At 39.4% G+C, this 20,255-nt stretch overlaps 1 protein-coding gene across 1 annotated transcript in view; it reads left to right on the top strand.

The window, feature by feature from the left end:
* Positions 1 to 18,946, top strand: part of ATG7 (autophagy related 7) — a 167,606-nt gene extending 148,660 nt beyond the window's left edge. Inside the window, exon 15 of the mRNA XM_042447472.1 lies at positions 15,902 to 18,946. Within this exon, the coding sequence (XP_042303406.1) occupies positions 15,902 to 15,934 (33 nt within the window). The 3' untranslated portion in view covers positions 15,935 to 18,946. The remainder of the gene's footprint in view (positions 1 to 15,901) is intronic.
* Positions 18,947 to 20,255: the final 1,309 nt, after the last annotated feature.

Below are 20,255 nucleotides of genomic sequence, written 5' to 3'. Positions count from 1 at the left end.
GCAATGGCATTTCACTCAGTTTTAAAGGTAATCACTTCCATGGAAAAGAGGTTTGGAAGAAAGGTAGAGTTTAAATGCCTAGTCTGCCACTTTGGCTAGCTGCACTTTTCCTCCCACTCTCTCTGCTCAAGTAAAAGTAGCTTGAAAAGTGGAAAGTCAGAACTTAACAAGAGCTTGTGGAGGCATTATGTGCCCAATTCCCTTGCTGCGTAACTTCCTTTCACACGCTACACAGGAAGTGCCCTGGTTACATTGGCTCAAAATCAACTGGAGGGGGAAAGGACTCGGCAAACAGTACTTCACCTTCTGTTGATAGAATAATTGTGCTGAACTTGTTCTGTAACTGCTGCCAAAGCAAGGGTTACTAAATCTGGCTAAAATATAGAAAGGTAAAAAACAGTGTGCAGTGAGATAAGGCTGTGCTTTGATTGGCTAGGAAAGTTTCTGTTCACACTTGTCTGGTACTTACTACAGAGATTGCTTGCTTTTTAGCCAAAAGCGTTTTGTCATGTTGATACTGGCAAAGCAACAGCTCTGATTTTAAAACACTATGAAAGAACTTCTTTTATCATTTCTGATATGTAGCCTGAGGCCAAAACAGACACAGCAATATTAAAGGAGTATGTTCAGAAGTAAATTCCCATTACACAGCCTTTGGGAATATGACTTCAATAACGAACTCCGAAGCAGTTCTTTATCATAATGACAACTGTTGATCTTCCTGTAATTGTTCAGCTGAGCTCCCACTGTTTGTCACCTAATTAGCCATCTGGCTATCCATCCCTCCAGTATTTTACTTTTTTTACAAAATTCATTTGTTAACCTCAAAAACAGCCCTTAATATCTCATGATGTTCTTGAAGCCATTCTAAAATCTGAACTCCCACCTTTATAACTAAATGCACACACTGTGATGGGAAGGCATTGGAATAAATAAAACATTGACTTTAATTACTCAAGTTTTAAAACCATGTACCTGAAATTTTTTCTCCTGCTCGAAATAAATAAATAAGTAAGTGAAACAAAGGGGTCCCATTTCACAATGTACAGCAATATCTGAACCTGTCAGATGTATGTTTCCAGTTGTTCCTGCTTGAAAGGAGTAGGAGTCAATAGTGCATTTCCATTAGATCCCACTGTTGCCATAGCCAGCAGTTGTCCTCTATTCTACCACATCTTCTATCACCCTAAACATCTGCACTGAAGGGATGGAAAATGTTGGAGCATATTTTAGGTGCCACAGAGGGCTCCTGTAGGAGGGAGAAGGGAAGAAATCCCAGCCCCTCTGAAACTAGATGAGTGAGTATCACATTTGATAGTAGGTATTGCAAGAATGTTCAGATTTGTATGAAAACATTCCTGTGCTTGTGTTATTCAGGTAGCTTATTATAAGAAGCTGCCTGTTATACACTAAGACCAGTTTATTTGTACCCTCCTTATTTTTCTAGGATGATGGCAAATTCCAGGGTTGAAGGGTTGATAATGCAGCTTCAGCAGTTGATATTGCTGAATATCTTTCAACTACTGATGAAGCTAATAACCTAATAAAATGCCTGTTTAAATCTCTGGCTGCAAATAAAATGTTGCCACTATATAATCTCAGGAGAGCAATTTCTGTGCTCTGCCATTCTGCAGATGGAATCTTTCTTTTGTCCAAAGGGACAAATAGGATGCAACTGTGAATCTTGCCTCATTTGTTACTGAACTGGTAATTGTATATATAGACTGCAAAATAGTATAGGAACAAAGCAGGATGGCTTTATAGACAAGGCTCACATGAAACAAAAGAATATGAAGGTGGAATTAACTGAAATCGACATATGTGAGGTAATTGAAAAGAAGTTGTGTCCATCACAAATTTGTTACATTGTATAAGTTGTGTTTATGTGATATGAATTGTTGACATGATCTGTGTAACTTGAAAAACAAACAAACACCTGCCCATTTGAAATTCTTAACTAAGAGTGAGAGCTGTGTGAATAAAGATACCTGTATAGGGAGATGTTTTTGGCTGCAAGCTAACTATTGAAAGTCCCAACCTTGAAAAGCAGTTGATCTGTGCGGAAAGACATAGTACTGATGTATAGCAACTTCCTTCTCTCTTTAACAGACATGACTCAACACGTTTTGTCTGCCCTGAACTGTTAAGATGATTGTGAAACCAGTCTCACTTTGTGCGTATGACTGTGGGCAAGCCATTTCATGCTTGAAGCATGAATTTCAAAAAACCAGCCAACCCTGCCAACAGAAGCCAGCTTTCCTATGGAGAAATAAAGATGCATCCTGGAAGGTGGTGGCAATGCTAGTGCAGCTTTGACTGTTAATCTAGGGCTGATCCACATTTGAAATCAGTAGATCAGTAATAGATGATATGTTTTCTGTGTAAGAGGTTCTGTCTCTGGCATCTTCAGTTAAGCCTGGAGAAAAAAAATCCAAGAATTGTAGGTGGTTCAATGAAACTTCTGGCATCCTCATGGCATCTGAGATGGAGGTGGAAGCTATGACCAGAAGTGCCTTTTATCAAGGTCCACCAGTGCTGGTCCCTTTTTTAGAGAATAAGGAATCTGCCCCAATATTCATATGTCCAAATAGTGTGAAACCTACATCTCTTTTCTGTACCAGAGATGAAGTAAATGTAAATATAAATAAAAGGAAGACAAACACAGAGGGATTGGCAGTCCTGGACTAATACTGAGTGTTAGCATCCTTCAGAAATCTAAGCAGTATGGGATCATCTGTTCCAGTAGCAAAAGTTGTTGTGTGCTTTTTATGTGTGTGTGTTCCATATCTTCTATGGTATTTCCTATCTACTTTTACCAGTACTACTTGGTGCACAGATCAAAGAAATGGATGGGTGCATCCCTGTAATAGAGGTCCACTCTATTACAATAATCTTTAAAGCTGCAAAATGGGTTCCCTACCTGCACAGTAATAATTGTTGCAGAGTAGAGTGCTTCTTGTTGGTCCCCATGAGAGTAGGTTCAGGGCCTTTGTGCCTGGCCCATAGGGCCCAGTGAAGTCACATGAAGGGGGAATGAGAGGAGGCTATTTAAAGGCCCATCACCTCTTCACATGCTCCTTTTCTTCTGATCTCTCCAATAGATCACATCAATTCATTTCCTCATCTGCTAAATCCTTTGCTTAACCTGTTAAGCCCCTTTGATTGTTTATTTCATGATGGTTGGGGGTTTGGTACAGTGTAGTCTGTAAGTTAGCCTCTTGTTGTTCTCTTCATTGGTTGCATATGCTTTCCCCTTAATAGCTTTCCCTTAATTGGTTGTCTGGGCAGAGGAGCTAGCCCCCTCCAACCTGTTCTTCAGGGTATCCCTCAGTCTTTCCGTGTGGCATCTGCTGTGCCCCCCCCCCCCCCCCCCCCCAGTTGTGGTGTGTGTCAGTCATGTCCTGAGTATTCCCATTGTTTTTCTCTTGATTAATCTAGTGCTGTTAACTGGGTGCAGTGTGTATTTTACACTTGAATCCCCATTCTGTGTAATTGGTTGCCGCATGTGTGCATTACGTAGATTTGTGAGTGTATGGTCCTGAGCGTGGGTTTGTTGTTGGGGTTTTTCCCCCCACCAGGTATGGAGAGGGCAAGGTTTGCAACTGCAGGATACCCCTGGCAATGGCTGGGAGTGTGTAGAACTCCTAACCCACGTAATGGTCCCTTGTCCATGACATTTGGGAGGGAGAAAAGATATCAGATTGGTGTACACCTTGGCATGCTATTGTGGTAAAGGGTTGGGTTCTGGAACTTACTCCATGGGACATGAGACCTGATGGCTTGTAAAAGAGTCTGTCCTTGGGGGTGATCTGGTGACTTAGGGGCTGCCACCTCCATATTCTCTGGATCAGGGCTGTGGCAACCACATGCCGCGGCCCCAATTTGGACTTTCCCAGGTATGATAGCCATGGTGTCGTGGCTTTAAGGCGCTCCTTTGGCACTGGACACAGTGCCAGAGGAGTGCTGTGACATTATTTTAATCTACTTTATGGAATGTTTTCATTTGTTCTGTATAATCTTGGGAGCCAGCCATACAGAGAAGTAAAAAATAAATAATTTAAATAAGTCATCCCTAGTCATTGGCTGTGACAACTAGAATGGCTGTTTCAATCAGAGCTGATGGGACTTGCAGTCAAACAACATCTGGCTGTATTGCAATTCCATGTCTAAAAGGATAGGTCAAGTGTATGCTTTAGTTACCTTTCCTATAAGTCTGCTGTTCAAGCCATGTTAAAGACTCTAAGATGGCACTAACTCAGGGCTGGACAACTGTTTTGGAGGCCAGGGGTCAGTTTCCCTCCTTGACCCTCCCCCAATGACTGCAACTGTGAAGGAGCATGGCAGAATACCTCAATTTTCAGTTATATGCCAGATAAATTAGCAGGCAGAAGTGAAGTGTTGTAACATCCCTTTGGGTAGTATTTTATCCTGTGTAGATGGATGCCAGATACTATTCACTTTATTTCAGAGGAAGGAATGGACAAAAATTCCTCTTGAGTATTTCTTGCCTCAGAAAACCCTATGAAATTCAAGGGGTTGCCATAAGTCAAAAACAGCAGTGTTGAGGGCTCTGGAAACTGTAAGGGAATGTGGAGGATATTTAGCACATAGATTTGGGAGTTGTTTTTGGATGAAAAATCCTCAAAACAAAACATATACCACGTTTTGCATACAGGGGTCTTTTCAAGAATGGACAAGGGGCTTTGGGGACTGCAGAATTTGGATCCAGATATGGCCCATGGGCCACACTTTACCCAACCTCTGCTCTGGATCAAGGATGGGAACAAAGCTGACCTCCACATGTTGTTGAGCTGCATGTTTTTAGATTCCTCCCTATTTTTCCAGGGCTGTCAAGAATTGTAGTCCAGCATCATCTGAAGGGTCCCATGACTCCCAACCTTGCTCTTCTAGATTCATGACTTCTTGATCCCGCAACTGGGACCAGCTTGGCCTTATGTCTGAGGCAGGCATGGTATTGTAGAACAGGAAAGCAGAAGAAAGAGGAAGAAGGTACTCAGAGTCCCACCTTGATTTGAACATATCATCAAAGTTGGTTTTAACTGATGGTTTAAATTAATTTATTGATTTTGCTGGTTTCTATTGTAGCTTGTTTTTCCTAATTTTTACTTTTCAGTTTTGTTGTATTCGGTATTGGGTTAGATCCAGACTACATCACCCTTAGATTGCAGATGCTGTCATAAGTAACTTAAATCACATATATTTCAATGAACGTGCTCTTAGTTCAACCCCTTGTCTTCATTAGCCACTCTGAGAGCTTTTGTAAGCTAAATGCACACATCTATATTTTTCTTCTGTATTTTTTTTTATTGTTGGGGTTATGTGTTTTTTTAAAGCCTTAATTAAAAATTAAGACGTCTGCATCTTTGAAGGTTTTTAAACAGAGGCTGGATGGCCACCTGTCAGGAGTGCTTTGATTGTGTGTTCCTGTATGGCAGGGACTGGATGGCCCTTGTGGTCTCCACCAACTCTATGATTCTACAACTCTGTTCCATTAAGAAAGGTGTATTCTGCCTTATTTCTAAAAGTCTTTCTTTTGAAATGTATTTTTTTTTTCAAATAATAACATCACCTGAATATGTCTGCACACTCACATTCGCTCTTTGCAAGCTTCCATTTGTTTGTAAATTTAAAAAGGAGAAGATTTGGGGAAATTAATGCTGCAGTCTAGTGCCTGCAACATATTGTGGTCTCACAAGAAATTAAAAATAATCAAAGATGTAAAAATCAGATGAGTATAGATGGACTTGAATGGTAGAAAATATTTTTTTAATGGATACTGTATCCAGAACTGCCCAGTTTATACAAAACAAGATCTAAATTTAGGGAGCAGAGTTAAATGTGTTGCCAAAGTAAAGAGAGAGATGATCAGAGCTCTTCTTGTAGTCTACGGTATTTACTTTGGATTGTAGACTTTGCCAGCCCAGAGCCTTGGATTATAGCTGTACAGTACAATCTTGTCTCTTCTTGCATTTTAAATCCAACACACTGAATTTTGCTTTGTGAAACTATTCATAAGAGAGGACATCAAGCAAAAAACCACCAAAAATAATCTCTACGATAACCCCCTCCTGGCAGACAAATTTGGGACAAGGGTGGGAATCATGTGACTCTTCTGATAGTGCTGAACTACAGCTCCCAGCATTTTTTGTGACAGGCTGACTTAGTGAGGGCCTCTGGGAGCTGGCAGTCCACCAATAACTGTGAGACTGTGTGACAGTCCTACACTGGACTATGAAAAAATTAGGTTATTCCCTCCTTCATTCCACCACAGATCATCAACACCTCCATGAATTTTTCAGACCATGTAAATACCTATTTCACTCTGTGGTTATGGACTGGTTATTTCCCTGTAGCTATTCCTTTTTTCACATAGATTTACTGGGGGTGGGGGAGAGGCCCTTTGGAGTAACTCTCTTGCACAGTCACGATTTATTCCTCTGAGTCTAGTACACATAATACCAATCTGGAAAAGAGGTATCTGCTGTATATCTACTTTTTAAACTGTGTCCTTCCCATACAGATCTAGAACAGCAATTGGACCAGACACAACATATGAAGCAATCTAAAGGGCAACCAAGACAACCAGAATATCCTATTCATGCCTTCAGATCACAATGACTTATGGCAACCCTTTTCTAAGGTTTTCTTAACCAGTTTAGAGGGGGTTGGCTATTGCTGTCTTCAAAGACCAAGAGAGTATGGTTTGCCTTTCTGTGGCTGAGCAGGGATTTGAACCCTGGTCTCAAGGCATCCTAGTCCAGCAGTGAAATCACTACACCATGGTGGCTTTCAGATCATCCCAATAATGGCAGTGAAAAAGAAAAGAAATCCATTATACCAGCTCAGTACTTCTAATGAAAAGTTTACAGAAGCTGTCAACACCTGTCTCCCCAAAACAGGCTTTCCTAAATATGTGAAGAATCCACACGTTCTCTTGCCCTGTTCAATATTTTGTCAGGACAAGTCTGATGACCTCCAACTATTTCTACCCCTTCCTTTTCTGACTCCATCTGTTGCTGAGCCAAGGCTCTGTCTCCCTGCCCAGTCTCTCCCAATACTTGCTGATGTTCACCACAGGAACTGCCTTTCTTGGATTCACTCAGACACTTTCCACTGCTGCAAAGAGCACCAGGGAAATGCCACATTATGAGAAATGACAGCAGCTCCTGCTTGTATTGGGAAGGAAAGAAACAGCAAAGTCACCTCACAAGACATTAGCAGCTGGTGCTAGGAAAGGATAAGAAAGTCCCTGCTTCATAAAAACAAAAACAAAAAACAGATAGATAGTGTTAGGAGGAAGCAGAAGCAATGATCTTCTAAACAGTATGGTTCTTTGGAGAGTGCTGACCAAGTGCAGTATGATAGAAGTGATCCCTTTCTTCTCTCCTCCTGGGAGCTAGAGAGCACAATGAGGATCCTCCATGATTTTACATGAGGCTTTAGAAGTACCTCTGAAATTAAGCACAGCATTGAATACTTAATTCCTGCTCCTCTTAGAACAGAGCCAAGGTGAACACCAAACTACTAAGACCAGGCAGAATGTGTGCTAACTGTAGGAGCCTCAAAGCCATGTGGCATGGAGCTGTGTCCTGAAACATTAAATGTTGGTGGTACTACTTTAAAAGCTGTAGCGTGTCATTTAAAAAAGACAATTTTGCAACAATATCTGGTTTGTAAAATTGTGCTGTTAGCTTTCTAAGCAGTAGCACCATTCCCTAAACTTCAGGTATACTTCCTGTTGTCCATTGTATAAATGGCTCTGGTTGGACTAGCTTCCTTTTCTTTGCTTTTGTAGGCTTGTGTTCAGAAGAAGTAACTTAAAAGAGCCAGTGTGGTATAATGGTTAGAGTTGGACTTGAACTCTGGGAGACTAGGGTTTGAATCACCACTTAGTCATGGAAACCTACTGGGTGACCTTGAGCAAGTGACACTTTCTCAGCCTCAGAGGAAGGCAGTGGTAAACCTCCTGTGAATAAACTTTGTTAAGAAAACCCTGTGATAGGTTTGCCTTAGGAGGCACACAACAACAAATCTAATCTTAAGTTAATATGCATAGTATATTTAGCAGTCATAAATAATAAAACACAACTCTTTTCATCAGACCTTAGCATAAACTTGAAATAAGAATTGAGGGATTTCTGAAAGGCAAAGACAGGAATCTTACTTGCATTACATATCTGTTAGCTGTATTAAATGGCTTTATATTGAGAATTCATTTTGCAGTTTTGCAGCATAGTCCCATTTTGGAAGCACACTGAAGATATTTGCAGCCCTCTGTTCAAATTACAGAAAGTAGCTGCTCACACTATCACTCACACTGGGATTAGTGTGCTCTTTCTCTAGTCCCTGTTGATCCCATAAAATGAATGTAATTGCGTTTGTATAATAGCTTTAAAAGATCAAAGTAAGTCCCATATGGGAAGACAGTGTTGAGAGCCAAAGCAAGCTGTTTGGCTTGTAAGCAAGCAATTGGAAGCCTTGAAGGGTCTGACTCACATCTGCAGCTTACTCGACAATGCTGGCTCCTCCATAGCATCTGTTACAGTATAGTGTGTGTTTCTGATGAAATTATTTGCACTTTGCCAAGCTGGAGGGAGGGAATGTCAGATTCCTTAGATACCAGTTCCTTTATTGCTTTTGAACTAAATTGAATTGTTTTCATTCTGGTGATCAGCTTTTGTCACCTGCTTTGTTTTACCCTGAAATACAACGGTCTCTTTTTGATAGTCCTGTAGCCTGACCTTAGTCATTGTTGACTCATGTCGGGTATAAAAGAAAAGGGCTGGTGGTGGAATCTAGTGGCACCTTTGGTCTAACTGATGCACCTGAAGAAATGGTTGAAATCCAAGAAGGTTCATGCTAAAGGGTGCCAACTAAATTCCTTCTCCCATTTGAACACTTAGGAGTCAGTGCTTCTGACTGAAATTGGGCTTTTGCAAAGAATTATGGGATGGTGGCTACTTACCTCTCTTGGAGGGCTGTTTGGTACACTACCAGTAATATCTCTGGGTCTTGTGTTAATCTCCCTCTATATAATTGAAGCCTTGAATTACTTACATAGCCCTTCCAAAAAATAAAACAGTCATAATGATGATGAGCATAGTGAAGAATGCCACCTCATCACAGTGGCAGGTCATTATTTCCTGAATCTTTAGTTCATCTTGGTGTTGAAGTACAAGTCTCACTAGTGCTTCCTCCAGAGACACAACCACTTCTCCATTCCATTGCTTTCTCGTCTTCTACAGAGCCTGCTAACTTTATTTGATATCCATATAAATCAGTGGTGATTTCTCACACTATTGCCTTTGAACTGGGACATGAAAGACTGTAGTAATAAGTGGCTTGCTTTGACAGATCATTTGGCTAAGCCCTGAATAAAAGTATTTCAGGAACTCATGTTAGCTCACTGTTTGGGATGTCAGCCTTGAGGTGCTGTGAAAGGCAGTTTGTTGATCCCAGACCAAGACTGGCTGCATTTGGCTATCATGATAAGCCATTTATTGTTACATGTCTTCCCTCACCCTACATTATTGGTCCAGCTTTGCTTCTTTTAAACACTGTAATAGATCTTGGTTTGCATGCAGTACCATGCCACTGCACAGTTCATTATTAACGGCATAGCTGCCTTTCCCAGTAAAAAGCAGGAATGATATTTACATGTCATTCTTTCTCTTCCCCCCTCCTTTTATTAAAGAAAGAGAAACTATAAAATTCAGCAGTCTGCTTACATGTAGAGTGAATGCTTTCTGCATGACTAAGTGTCAAATCTGTGCTTACATCTGATGGGTCTTCCAAGAAAATGTGTCTTGAATATGTAAAGACATTTCACAGACAACGATAACCGAGGGTCAGAAAAAAGAACTGTAAACAAGCTTTTATTAAATATTAGTATTTATACTACATGGCTTGGGCCCGAGTTACTTGAAGGACCGCATCTCCCCATATAATCCGCCCTGCAGTCTCAGAACAACCAGGAAGAACTTGCTCGAAGTCCCTACTTCGAGATATGTTACTACTTCTCAGAGGGCCTTTTCAGTAATGGCCCCCAAGCATTGGAATAGTCTTCCCGAGGAGCTCCGTCTCATTGCATCCCTTGAACTGTTTAAAAAGAGACTTAAAACCTTTCTCTTTAACCAATCATTCCCCCATGTACACTGAAGTTATGTTTGATCCCCTTCTCCCTCTCACTTACATACACCTATGAATTGGATTTTAATTGTATATTGTAATTAATGTAATGTGGTTTTAATTTTATGTTGTTTTAATAATTTTACTATGTACACCGCTTTGATCACTGCAGAAAAGTGGTATAGAAATAATTTTTTATTATTATTATTATTAGTCATGCATTGGACTATGTCAGAGACATAGTTGTGTTAGGCAGGAATATCAGTATGCAAAGGGATCTTGTAGCATCTTTGAGACTAACTAGATCCCTTTGCATACAGTCATGAGTTGGGACACGTTGTTGTTGTTAATGTTTATCTCAAAACTTTGATTCAAGGTGGCACAGAAAAACTAAAATAAATGCAGATAAAAGCACAAAGAGGGCAAAATTGAAAGCATACAAAACATTTTTCATTGTAATGTATTTAAATTATCCATAGAATTTAAACAGTTTAAATCAAATAGATTGAAAAGGAAAACAGCAGTTACAGATATGTATCTCTTTAAACAAGGAGTACAATATAAATGTTATGTGCAGGAGATGCTAAAAGTTGGGCAAAGCATAGTGAACAAAGTAAAAGAAGACTTCCTTCCATATAAAAGGAAGGTATGGGGATGTGCAGTGAGACTACAAGGGTAAAAGTAGATTCAGAATTTTTATCTTGGGTCTCTTTAGGGTTTTGTTATGCTAAGGCTGCATCCACACTGCAGAAATAATGCAGTTTTGACACTGCTTTAACTGCCATGGCTCTATGCTATGAAATTCTGGGATTTGTAGTTTTGTGAGAAATTTAGGCTTCTCTGTGAGAGTGCTTTGGTGCCACAATGAACTACAAATCCCAGGATCCCATAGCATTGAGCCATGGCAAAGTGATTAATTCTGCAGTACAGATGCAGCCTAAAAGTACTGTGGACAAAAGAAATGTGGGGTGGAAGAGAAAAAATGTAATTAGATGTCATCAGCATGTTGATAATAGCTATAGGCAGATAAACGCTTAAAGCCAGTTGCTAGTCCTGAGCAGCAGAGTAGACCTATTGAACAAATGGGCAGTTGTTAAATAACACTTACATACATTTTGTTGATTCAAGAGTGTTGTTGTTGTGCACCTTCAAGTCATTTCTGACTTACGGTGACTAAGCTCTAAGATAAACCTGTCATGGAGTTTTCTTGGCAAGTTTTGTTCAGAGGAGGTTTGGCATTGCCTCCCCTGAGGCTGACAACATATGACTTGCCCAAGGGGTTTCATGGCCAAGCTGGGAATTGAACCCTGGTCTCAAGAGTCATAGTCCAACACTCAAACCACTATACCATGATGGTTCTTTTTCAAGAGTCTACTCTAATGGAAAGTAGCAATTGAATTTAGACCTTAGGCACCAAAGTACATAAAGAGTGGGAGAGGAAATGCAAAGTTAGTGTAATCAGAAATATTGTTTGTGAAACATTATGGGAGGGTGGTGGTCTCATCTTTCTTTAAATGGTGAGTGGATTGCCATATTTCAAGGGCGTTTTAACAAATGATTCTTGCACTGACAGCAGTCTGAGCTAGATCCTTTCAACTCCATTACTATAGTTTTCTTAAAGAATGTTGAAATCCAAGATTAGAAAGGAGATATGTGTAGACATCTTATTAAACATACTGGAAAGATTCAAAAAGATGCTACATGTGTACAGGCTCTTACTTGCAGGAAGAATTAAGTCACTTGAAGCTTTAGTTGGAGAAATCAGTGGGATATATATAGGATAAAAGTCAGATTTCACAGATCATAGAATCATAGAATCGTAGAGTTGGAAGAGACCACAAGGGCCATCCTAGTCTCTGGAGCAGCAGAAAACAAGCTTGCTCCCTCCTCAATATGACATCCCTTCAAATATTTAAACAGGGTTATCATATCACCTCTTAACCTTCTCTTCTCCAGGCTAAACATCCCCAGCTCCCTAAGTCGTTCCTCATAGGGCATGGTTTCCAGACCTTTCACCATTTTAGTCGCTCTCCTTTGGACACAGTCCAGTTTCTCAATGTCCTTTTTTAATTGTGGTGCCCAGAACTGGACACAATATTCCAGGTGGGGCCTGACCAAAGCAGAATATAGTGGCACTATTACTTCCCTTGATCTAGACACTATACTTCTATTGATGCAGCCTAAAATCGCATTGGCCTTGTTAGCTGCCACATCACACTGTTGACTCATGTTCAACTTGTGGTCTACTTGGACTCCTAGATCCCTTTCACACGTAGTTTCATTCAGCCAGGTGTCCCCCATCCTATATCTGTGCTTTTCATTTTTCCGCCCTAAGTGCAGTACCTTACATTTCTCCGTGTTGAATTTCATTTTGTTAGCTTTGGTCCAGTTTTCTAGTCTCTTCAGGGCATTTGGAATCTTGATCCTGTCCTCTGGAGTATTAGCTACTCCTCCTAATTTGGTGTCATCTGCAAATTTGATAAGTATTCCCCCAATTTTGTCCTCCAAGTCATTGATAAAGATGTTGAATAGAACTGGCCTGAGGACAGAGCTTTGTGGGACCCCACTGGTCACTTCTCTCCAGGATGAAAAGGAGCCATTGTTGAGCACCCTTTGCGTTCGGTCGGTCAACCTGTTATGCCCAAGATTGTAAGGGCAACCTGTTTATCCTGAGAGCGTGTAATGAGAACCTCTCCCTCCGTGGACCTATTCACAGCAAGGCTGAGAAAGACATTGAGACACCAAATTTGGTTTTAAACACCATGCATGTAACATTTATTGAATCACACAAGTAACACAAACATTGATTATCAAGAGCTCTTTCACTCACACATTCATACAATACTCACACACACTTTCCTTCCGCCGAACATTGATCAGTTGTTCTCGAAGGCTGGGGATGACACCGTTGCCGCGGTAGATGCCAACAACATGGAGATGAAAGTCCAGGGTCTTTATACTTTTTTCTTCTCTCTGGCTCTTGGCTGCTGAAGTCTTGCAATATTGCAGCCCATTACTCAACTTCCTCTTCTGGGAGGACAGACAGGTTGTTCAGATCAGTCCGTGTTCAAAGCTACTCGTTCTGTTCAAAGTTCTCCATTGTCCTGTCAGTTCCTCATCATGGCGACTCAGGAGATAAGGTTCTTCCCGGTCATGGTTCGTCACACCTGGACAGCACCCCGCTTCAGCTTCCAAGTTTTCAGACTTTCCTCGCCTCGGTTGCCAAATACTTTCGTCACATCAATGCTCTGCGCAGAACCATCTTGTTTGGTCCTTTAGCTATGTTTAAAGCACAATCCCTTGGTTCTTCGGTTCTTCAGCTCTGGGTTTAAGTCAGAACTCACTCATTCATCTTACAAACCAGTTACAAATCCATGTAACAGTTGCCTTGTCTAGCCCACATTTTACAAGCTTGTTTGCAAGAATATCATGAAGATAAATTAGGGTTAAAAGAAAGAGGTTCCAGGCTGCATAGGTAAACAACATACTCCAGTGATTTAGAAAAATAAAAGAATGGAAATAGGATATTAGGAAAAATAGAAAGACAAAGAGAGGGTATTTTGAACGTGTCAAAAAGATTAATATGGTCAGTTGGGAGTATACCATATGAGAGACGATTTAAGGACATGAGAAAGAAGTGAGATAAAAGATAAAGTGAACAAATAATGATTTTAATGAGGGGAGAATGCATAAGTTAATAATAATAATAATAATTTGTTTTATTTACATACCGCTATTCCAAAGATCATAGCGGTGAACAGCAAGTAAGCTAATTAGCAAGTAAGCTAAGTTCAAAGAGAACATGGAGTAAATGGGAAAAGAAACACTTGATGAGAGCAAATGGATTTAAAAGAGAAAAGGAATGATAATAAAAAACCTAAAAAAGAGAAAAGATGTAGTTGGGAAGTGATAAAGCAAAGGAGGAAAGTACGAGTGCTCAACATAAGAAGAGGCCAAATGACAAACAAACACAAATTGGTAGTGCTAATAGTTACAGAACCCTTTACAGTCTCCTTCTCTGACAGGAGATAGCAGTATCCTGAATGGAGAAATTGGCTAGAAAATGTAGATTGAAGTGACCAGTAAGAGACAAAAGCCTGGGCATCATTTATCGGCTAACAAAATAAATGCCATGAGAGAAGATGAGCATTAGAAAAGACTCAATAAAAAACCTCCCAACTGATCTAATGAAGGATGTGCAGCAGCTTAAAAAATTAATAAAGGGGCAATCTGGCTTGCTGCTTACCTCTTCAAAACATATACAGTAGACCATATCTCCACCTTCTTAGGCTAGAACTCCTATTCTATCTTGCCTTTGGCTATACAATATGGGGCTGGTGAGAATTATAGTTCAAAATGTCAGAAGGACACCATATCGAGGAAGGTTGTTGTAGTATATCCTGCCATAACTGCACATTTGGTTGCAGTTTTAAGCAGTCGGGATATAAATGCAATATTAAATGTATTTCCCCTTTGTATTGTGCCTATAACAGCTGGAGATCACAATGGCAATTTTAGCTAACATTTTTAGCTACATTGCATGGGCAAGAAGAAGCCTCTGGCTAGCTGTAATTGAAAACAGAATGCAGGATTATGTGGACCTTCACCTGCCTCTTGAAGGCACTTCTCATTATATTATTTTTGAAGCATATACAAATGATAGTGTACTTATACACGTTTATAATAAGATGCAGTTACAAGAAGAAAACAAATGCTTATTATAGATATGTATGTTTCCTGAAGTAAGCATAGAAGGAGCAATACTGGGCACACCAGTCTTATCATGCTGTATTCTTTGTGCCGATTTGCACACATTTTCTTACATTTGACCTCTCAGATCCTTGTCTGTATTCCCGCTTCCTTTTTAGTTATTGTTTTCAAGCACTTTTGTTGCAGGAAGGAAATGAAAGGCCTTCATTGTTCCATCATAAAAACATCCAGCTCACCTAGAATTGTTTTGTAGCATTGATGGAGTAGGAATGGACAAAAATAACTTCCCCTTCTTCCTTCTGTAAGAAAATAATGCACATAATTTCACAAATAATAGGTCTAAGGAACACCACAAAATTGTGCATCCCTGCATTGTTTTGTGAGTTTAGTATGCAAATGAAAAATGCATACTAAATTATTTTCAAAAAGCAACTGGGGCAGCAGTCATGTAACCTATGCACGTTTAGTTCTTTGAACTAGCCTTATTTTAGCATCTCTTCTATCTGACCTTTCTTATCAGTAACCATAGTTGCATTTGGGTCAGTACACCTGAAAGAAACGCAAGAAAAGAATGACTGGGACAAGGGAGATCCTTGTGTTCACTGTTTACAGTTTATAGATGGTGGCATATTATGAAGAGGCCATGAAAAGAAGCCAGCACCACTCTGTAACTTTATTGATAAAAAGGCAATGGTTGTTTCACTTCAGGAAGCACATTCAATATTAACTTGTAGTGGTTTGGGAAATGTTCTTTTTCAGAAAGTTTTCTTGGAACCGATAAGGCCATGTCTCTTAATTATTTCTCCTTAATTTACAGGTTGATAGAGTCAGCACTTATTTTGTTTGAAATTTTGTGAAGTTTTCTGGCAGTAAATGTCTTTCTCTGAATTACATTTTCTAAAATCTAAAAAATAATTTGGCTTCTTCAATAATAACGTAACATCACCAGGACACACTCTTTCTATTATATTAAATAAACAATTATATATAAAAAATCCAATATTGATGATACCGAATTGCTTTCTCCTTTTTTTCGTTACAGATCTGGGACATGAGTGATGATGAAACACTGTGAAAACTTGATGAATGAAGTGGATCGTGACCTATTTTAGCTTTCTCAGTCATTAGACAAGTTAATTATCATTTACCTAACTCTGTTGCAACCATAAACACATAATATTCACACATCAGGAAGGGACAGTATGGCAATCTCAGAGTAATTCAAAACACTCTCTCTCTCTCTCTCTCTCTCTCATATGTACCTATATGGACGCACACAATGAAAAATACTAAGCCTCTACATATATCTTTTATTTAAAATATAAATAAATTAATTTGTTTTTTATTGTTCCATTTGAAATTTTGCTTTAAACATTCTGAACAAATTATGACTTTTGAAACATATTCATGGATTCATGATGAATTTATAATTGTATTCATGTTTCATAATAAGAGTTTAGAGACACCAACATTTGTTATTAAATGAAAGCACTCACATGTTTGGTATACAAAAGAGACTTTGTTGGATGGCAGTGCAAAAGAGCAAGGAAAAATGTCTTTCCTGCCTGCTCCTCTTCCTATCAGTGTGTAGAGTCTCCTCATAAAAAAAATGCTTCCTTGCTGGTTGGGGTGTCTCTGGATAAAGTGAGCTGGAGAGGGCTGCTGTGGATCAGAGGGGAGGACAAGATTGTAGAAGATCCTGGTGAAATACCTCTGTCTGTTTTCATCCACCACTTCTGTAGACAGTGATCTGGAACCTACTTCTTATAACAGGGGGTGAAACTATTTTTTGACCTACGTAGTTCTTCCTTTGGATGGCAACCCACCCAGCTAATTTTTTTAAAAAACAGTTATAATTCTATCTTCTTTGAAAGCCAGGGTTGAAATATGATTAATGTCTTGTTATCAGACCATCACTCTCTTGCCTGTATTGCAACAGTATTGTATAGTGAATTAAACAGATGTTGCATATCCTTTAATAGGATGGCAGTTAGCCATCACACTCCTTTCTGCAAGCTGGTTTGCATTTGAAGACACTGACTTTCCAACAGAGATTGGTAGGCAGTAGAAATTTCTTCCATTATAGCCACATCGTAGAAGAGAATGGCTTGCATTGTGGATTTTAAGGAAACTGAGAAATACATGTAAAAAACAAGCCAATGACAACCAATGACATCTTAGTCCTGGATCAAAAACAGCCCAGCCCATTCTGTATACATTCTTAAACAAGAGTATGCCTCTATGGGGGGAAGAGGTTCCAAAGGAGGGGAGGTATAAAGTTCAATGGGTTTCACCGAAGCTCTTGGATGTGTCTAACCTATTTTTGAGTCTCAGATGCCATTTTCCAAGAATGCCGAAATTCCAATAAGTCCATTTTGTAAAGCATGAGTTTTCCAATCATTTATTGAGCAGCAAAAGGTTGCTACAGACCTTTTAAGCTTAATAATTTACTTAATTACTATGGAAATGTTTTTAATATTAGCATTATATCTTCTTTCATCTTCTTGAACATGTAAGCAATGAAAAAACTCAGAAAATGTTGAAGCCAACAAGCAAAACACTTTGCATTCTCCATTTTGTCAAGATTACACATTAAGATCCTCATTGCATTGCAAAAGTGAGCCAAAATGCAGTGACAGAGAAGCGTTTTTCTGCTTATCTCTCTGCTTACCTCTCCTACATAGAAAATGTAGGATCAAATAATCAGGCTTTTTGTAGTAGTAGATAAAATGGATATGATTCAGTGATTAATTAATAGTGCAATTATTAATCCACTAACACGATATCCTCTGATCTTCCTATTCTGAGTGCCTTTAGCTTAATGACTCCAACTTAAATACAACTTCAGAGAGCCATCAAAAACTTTTGAGCCTTATCACATTACAAAAGTAATCTGAGATGCAGTGAGATAGAAGCAGCTTTCTGCTTACCTTCCTTCATGCTGTTTTAGCATTTCCATTCTATTCCTGAAGGAGGTGGGTGTAAAAGCATGCCTTTTGTTGTGTTGAAAAAATCTGTTGGACAAAAGGCATGCTTTTATCGCTGTCTCTGGAGGGAGAATAGAATTGCTGTGATAAGGCTCATAGGTTCAGGATGGCTTTCTGAAGTTGTATGTAAGTTGGAGTCATTAAACTAAAGAGAGGCTCAAAGTAGGGAGAGCAGAGGATATAATGCTAATGTATTAATACATGCACTATTAATTAATCATTGACTCATACCCATTTTATTTCTACTACTATGAAAAGCCTGTTTGTTTAATTCTACATTTTCTGTGCAAGAAAACTACACAGTGAACCTTCCTTTATTTCAGTACTATAACTGGCCAAATACTTTTTGCCATTAAAACTAACTTAGATTTGGGAAAGTGCTATGCCTTTAAGAAGGCACCCACACTTAAAAGCCAAGTATTTGCAACAGGACAACATTCTCATTCACAGGCAAGAGCATCTTTAATTTAAACTAATGAAATTGATTGCATAATGGCCCCTTCAGGCTCCTCTTGCTGAGGAAATTCAGTTCCTCTGATGACGGACTGGAACCCGCACTGGGAAAAATTAGTACTCTGCAGCTTGCACTGAGTCACCACCATAGACGTCATTTGTAGATAGTGAAACAGGAAACTCTGTTTTGAAATTCTACAGCCTTGATTAACAGAGAGTCCAAAACAACTTGGTGTCTCCAGAAATATTCTCCAATGAGTGTTTGCCTTGACACTTGGATTATCAAGACGGAATTTGTCAACTCCCCCCTCTCCCATAGAGCTTTAGCTATATATGACATTTTAAACACAGGGTAATATGATGTTTCCTTGCTTGTAATTCCAGTAACCTAGAGTTGTATAAGACTGATTTTGCTTCCTGTGCATATGCTTCCCAGATGTCTGTGCTGCACAGAAATGCACCAATGTGACTTGGAAAACCTTCTGTTGTTTAACTTCATTGGGTCCCCCCCCCCCCTCTCCCCCGCCAAACTGGAATGGCTTACTCGCTTCTAAAATGTTCCTTTTGTAAAATGTTTTAAGCACTTTAATTAAAGGGGACATTATGAAAGTTTTTATTCAAATAAATGTGATATATATTAAAAAGAACTTTTCCAGCATTTTTATGTCTTTCTTGTATATGTGGGTGGCAAATTTTGGAATCTTCACATCTGCAGTTGTAGTTCCACAATGAAGGATATTGACATTTCAGTTTGGGGTAATGGATGGGTATGGGTGCGGTTTGGGTTTGTTTTTTGTTTACCAGGTACAGAACCCAGCCTGAAAATTGGACAGTGTTACAATCCCATGGGCATTCCCCCATAGAGTAACCAAAATAGATATATCTGGCTTTGTTTAATAGCACTGGATTTGTTTAAAGTAGTTAACGTTTATGTTGGGAACAAATATAACTAGTGTGTCTTGATTACCATCAATGGAGACATGGTCAGGCACAGATTCTGCCATTACTGGATCAAGCACTGCAGTCCAATTCAGTCAAACCACTGGTCCATCAGCCTTGCAGATTTTGTTGGATTGCAACTCCCAGCATTCCTCGCAATTGGCTATGCTGGCTTGTGTGGCTTATGTATGCACAACACCTGGAGAGCCACATGGTTCCCACCCATATTCTAGCCCAATATTATATACTATTACACATAGTATTGATCTAAGGTCCTCTTGAGGGTCCTGGGCCCATTGAGATTCATCTTTATATTATGATACTGGGGTTGATTTCACACTTGACTCTTAAGAATAAGCTGAGATGCCTTCCTTTCAAGATCCAGCCCTGCGTTTCTGTCATAAATTCTACAGCTAGATTGAATGTTGCAACGAGTGAATGTACCCATAACTGGCTAGGTCTTGCTCTATCTCGTAAAAATGATTCATATGTAGAAACTATTTTCTATACAAAGAAATGGTCTTGCCTTTGAGAAACTACCAACATTATATGGAAGAGTTTACACTAATCCAAAGATCCTCTTACAGTGAGAAGCAAATGTAAGCTACTGCTTACATTTTTGTATTTATTATTTGTTTGTGTCATTCCTTGTAGGCCTTTCAGCCTACAAGGACCCCTCAGGCTATGCACAATGGAGAAAAACATTAAAACAACACAGAGATTTTAAAAAAGCATTAACAATACTCCTTATATATAATTTAAAGCCAGAACTGTTCCAGTGACCAAAATGTTTGTGTGGAACAAAGCTGTTTCAGCTACCCACCAGAAGCTCAGAAGAGAAAGCACCAGCCTAAATTCCCTTGGTAAGGAGTTAAGTTACAAAATCTTTTGCAAGGCACTGTTGTTTTCCCCCTTTATATATCTAGACTTCTATGTACATAGGAGTGAATTCATACTACAGCATGAATCAATTCTGACATCTTCAACACTTACTTTAATTGCATGTAATGCATGTGA

This window comes from Sceloporus undulatus, chromosome 2 (genome assembly GCF_019175285.1).
Source record: "Sceloporus undulatus isolate JIND9_A2432 ecotype Alabama chromosome 2, SceUnd_v1.1, whole genome shotgun sequence".
NCBI lineage: Eukaryota > Metazoa > Chordata > Lepidosauria > Squamata > Phrynosomatidae > Sceloporus > Sceloporus undulatus.
This window is presented reverse-complemented; position numbering and strand designations above follow the sequence as displayed.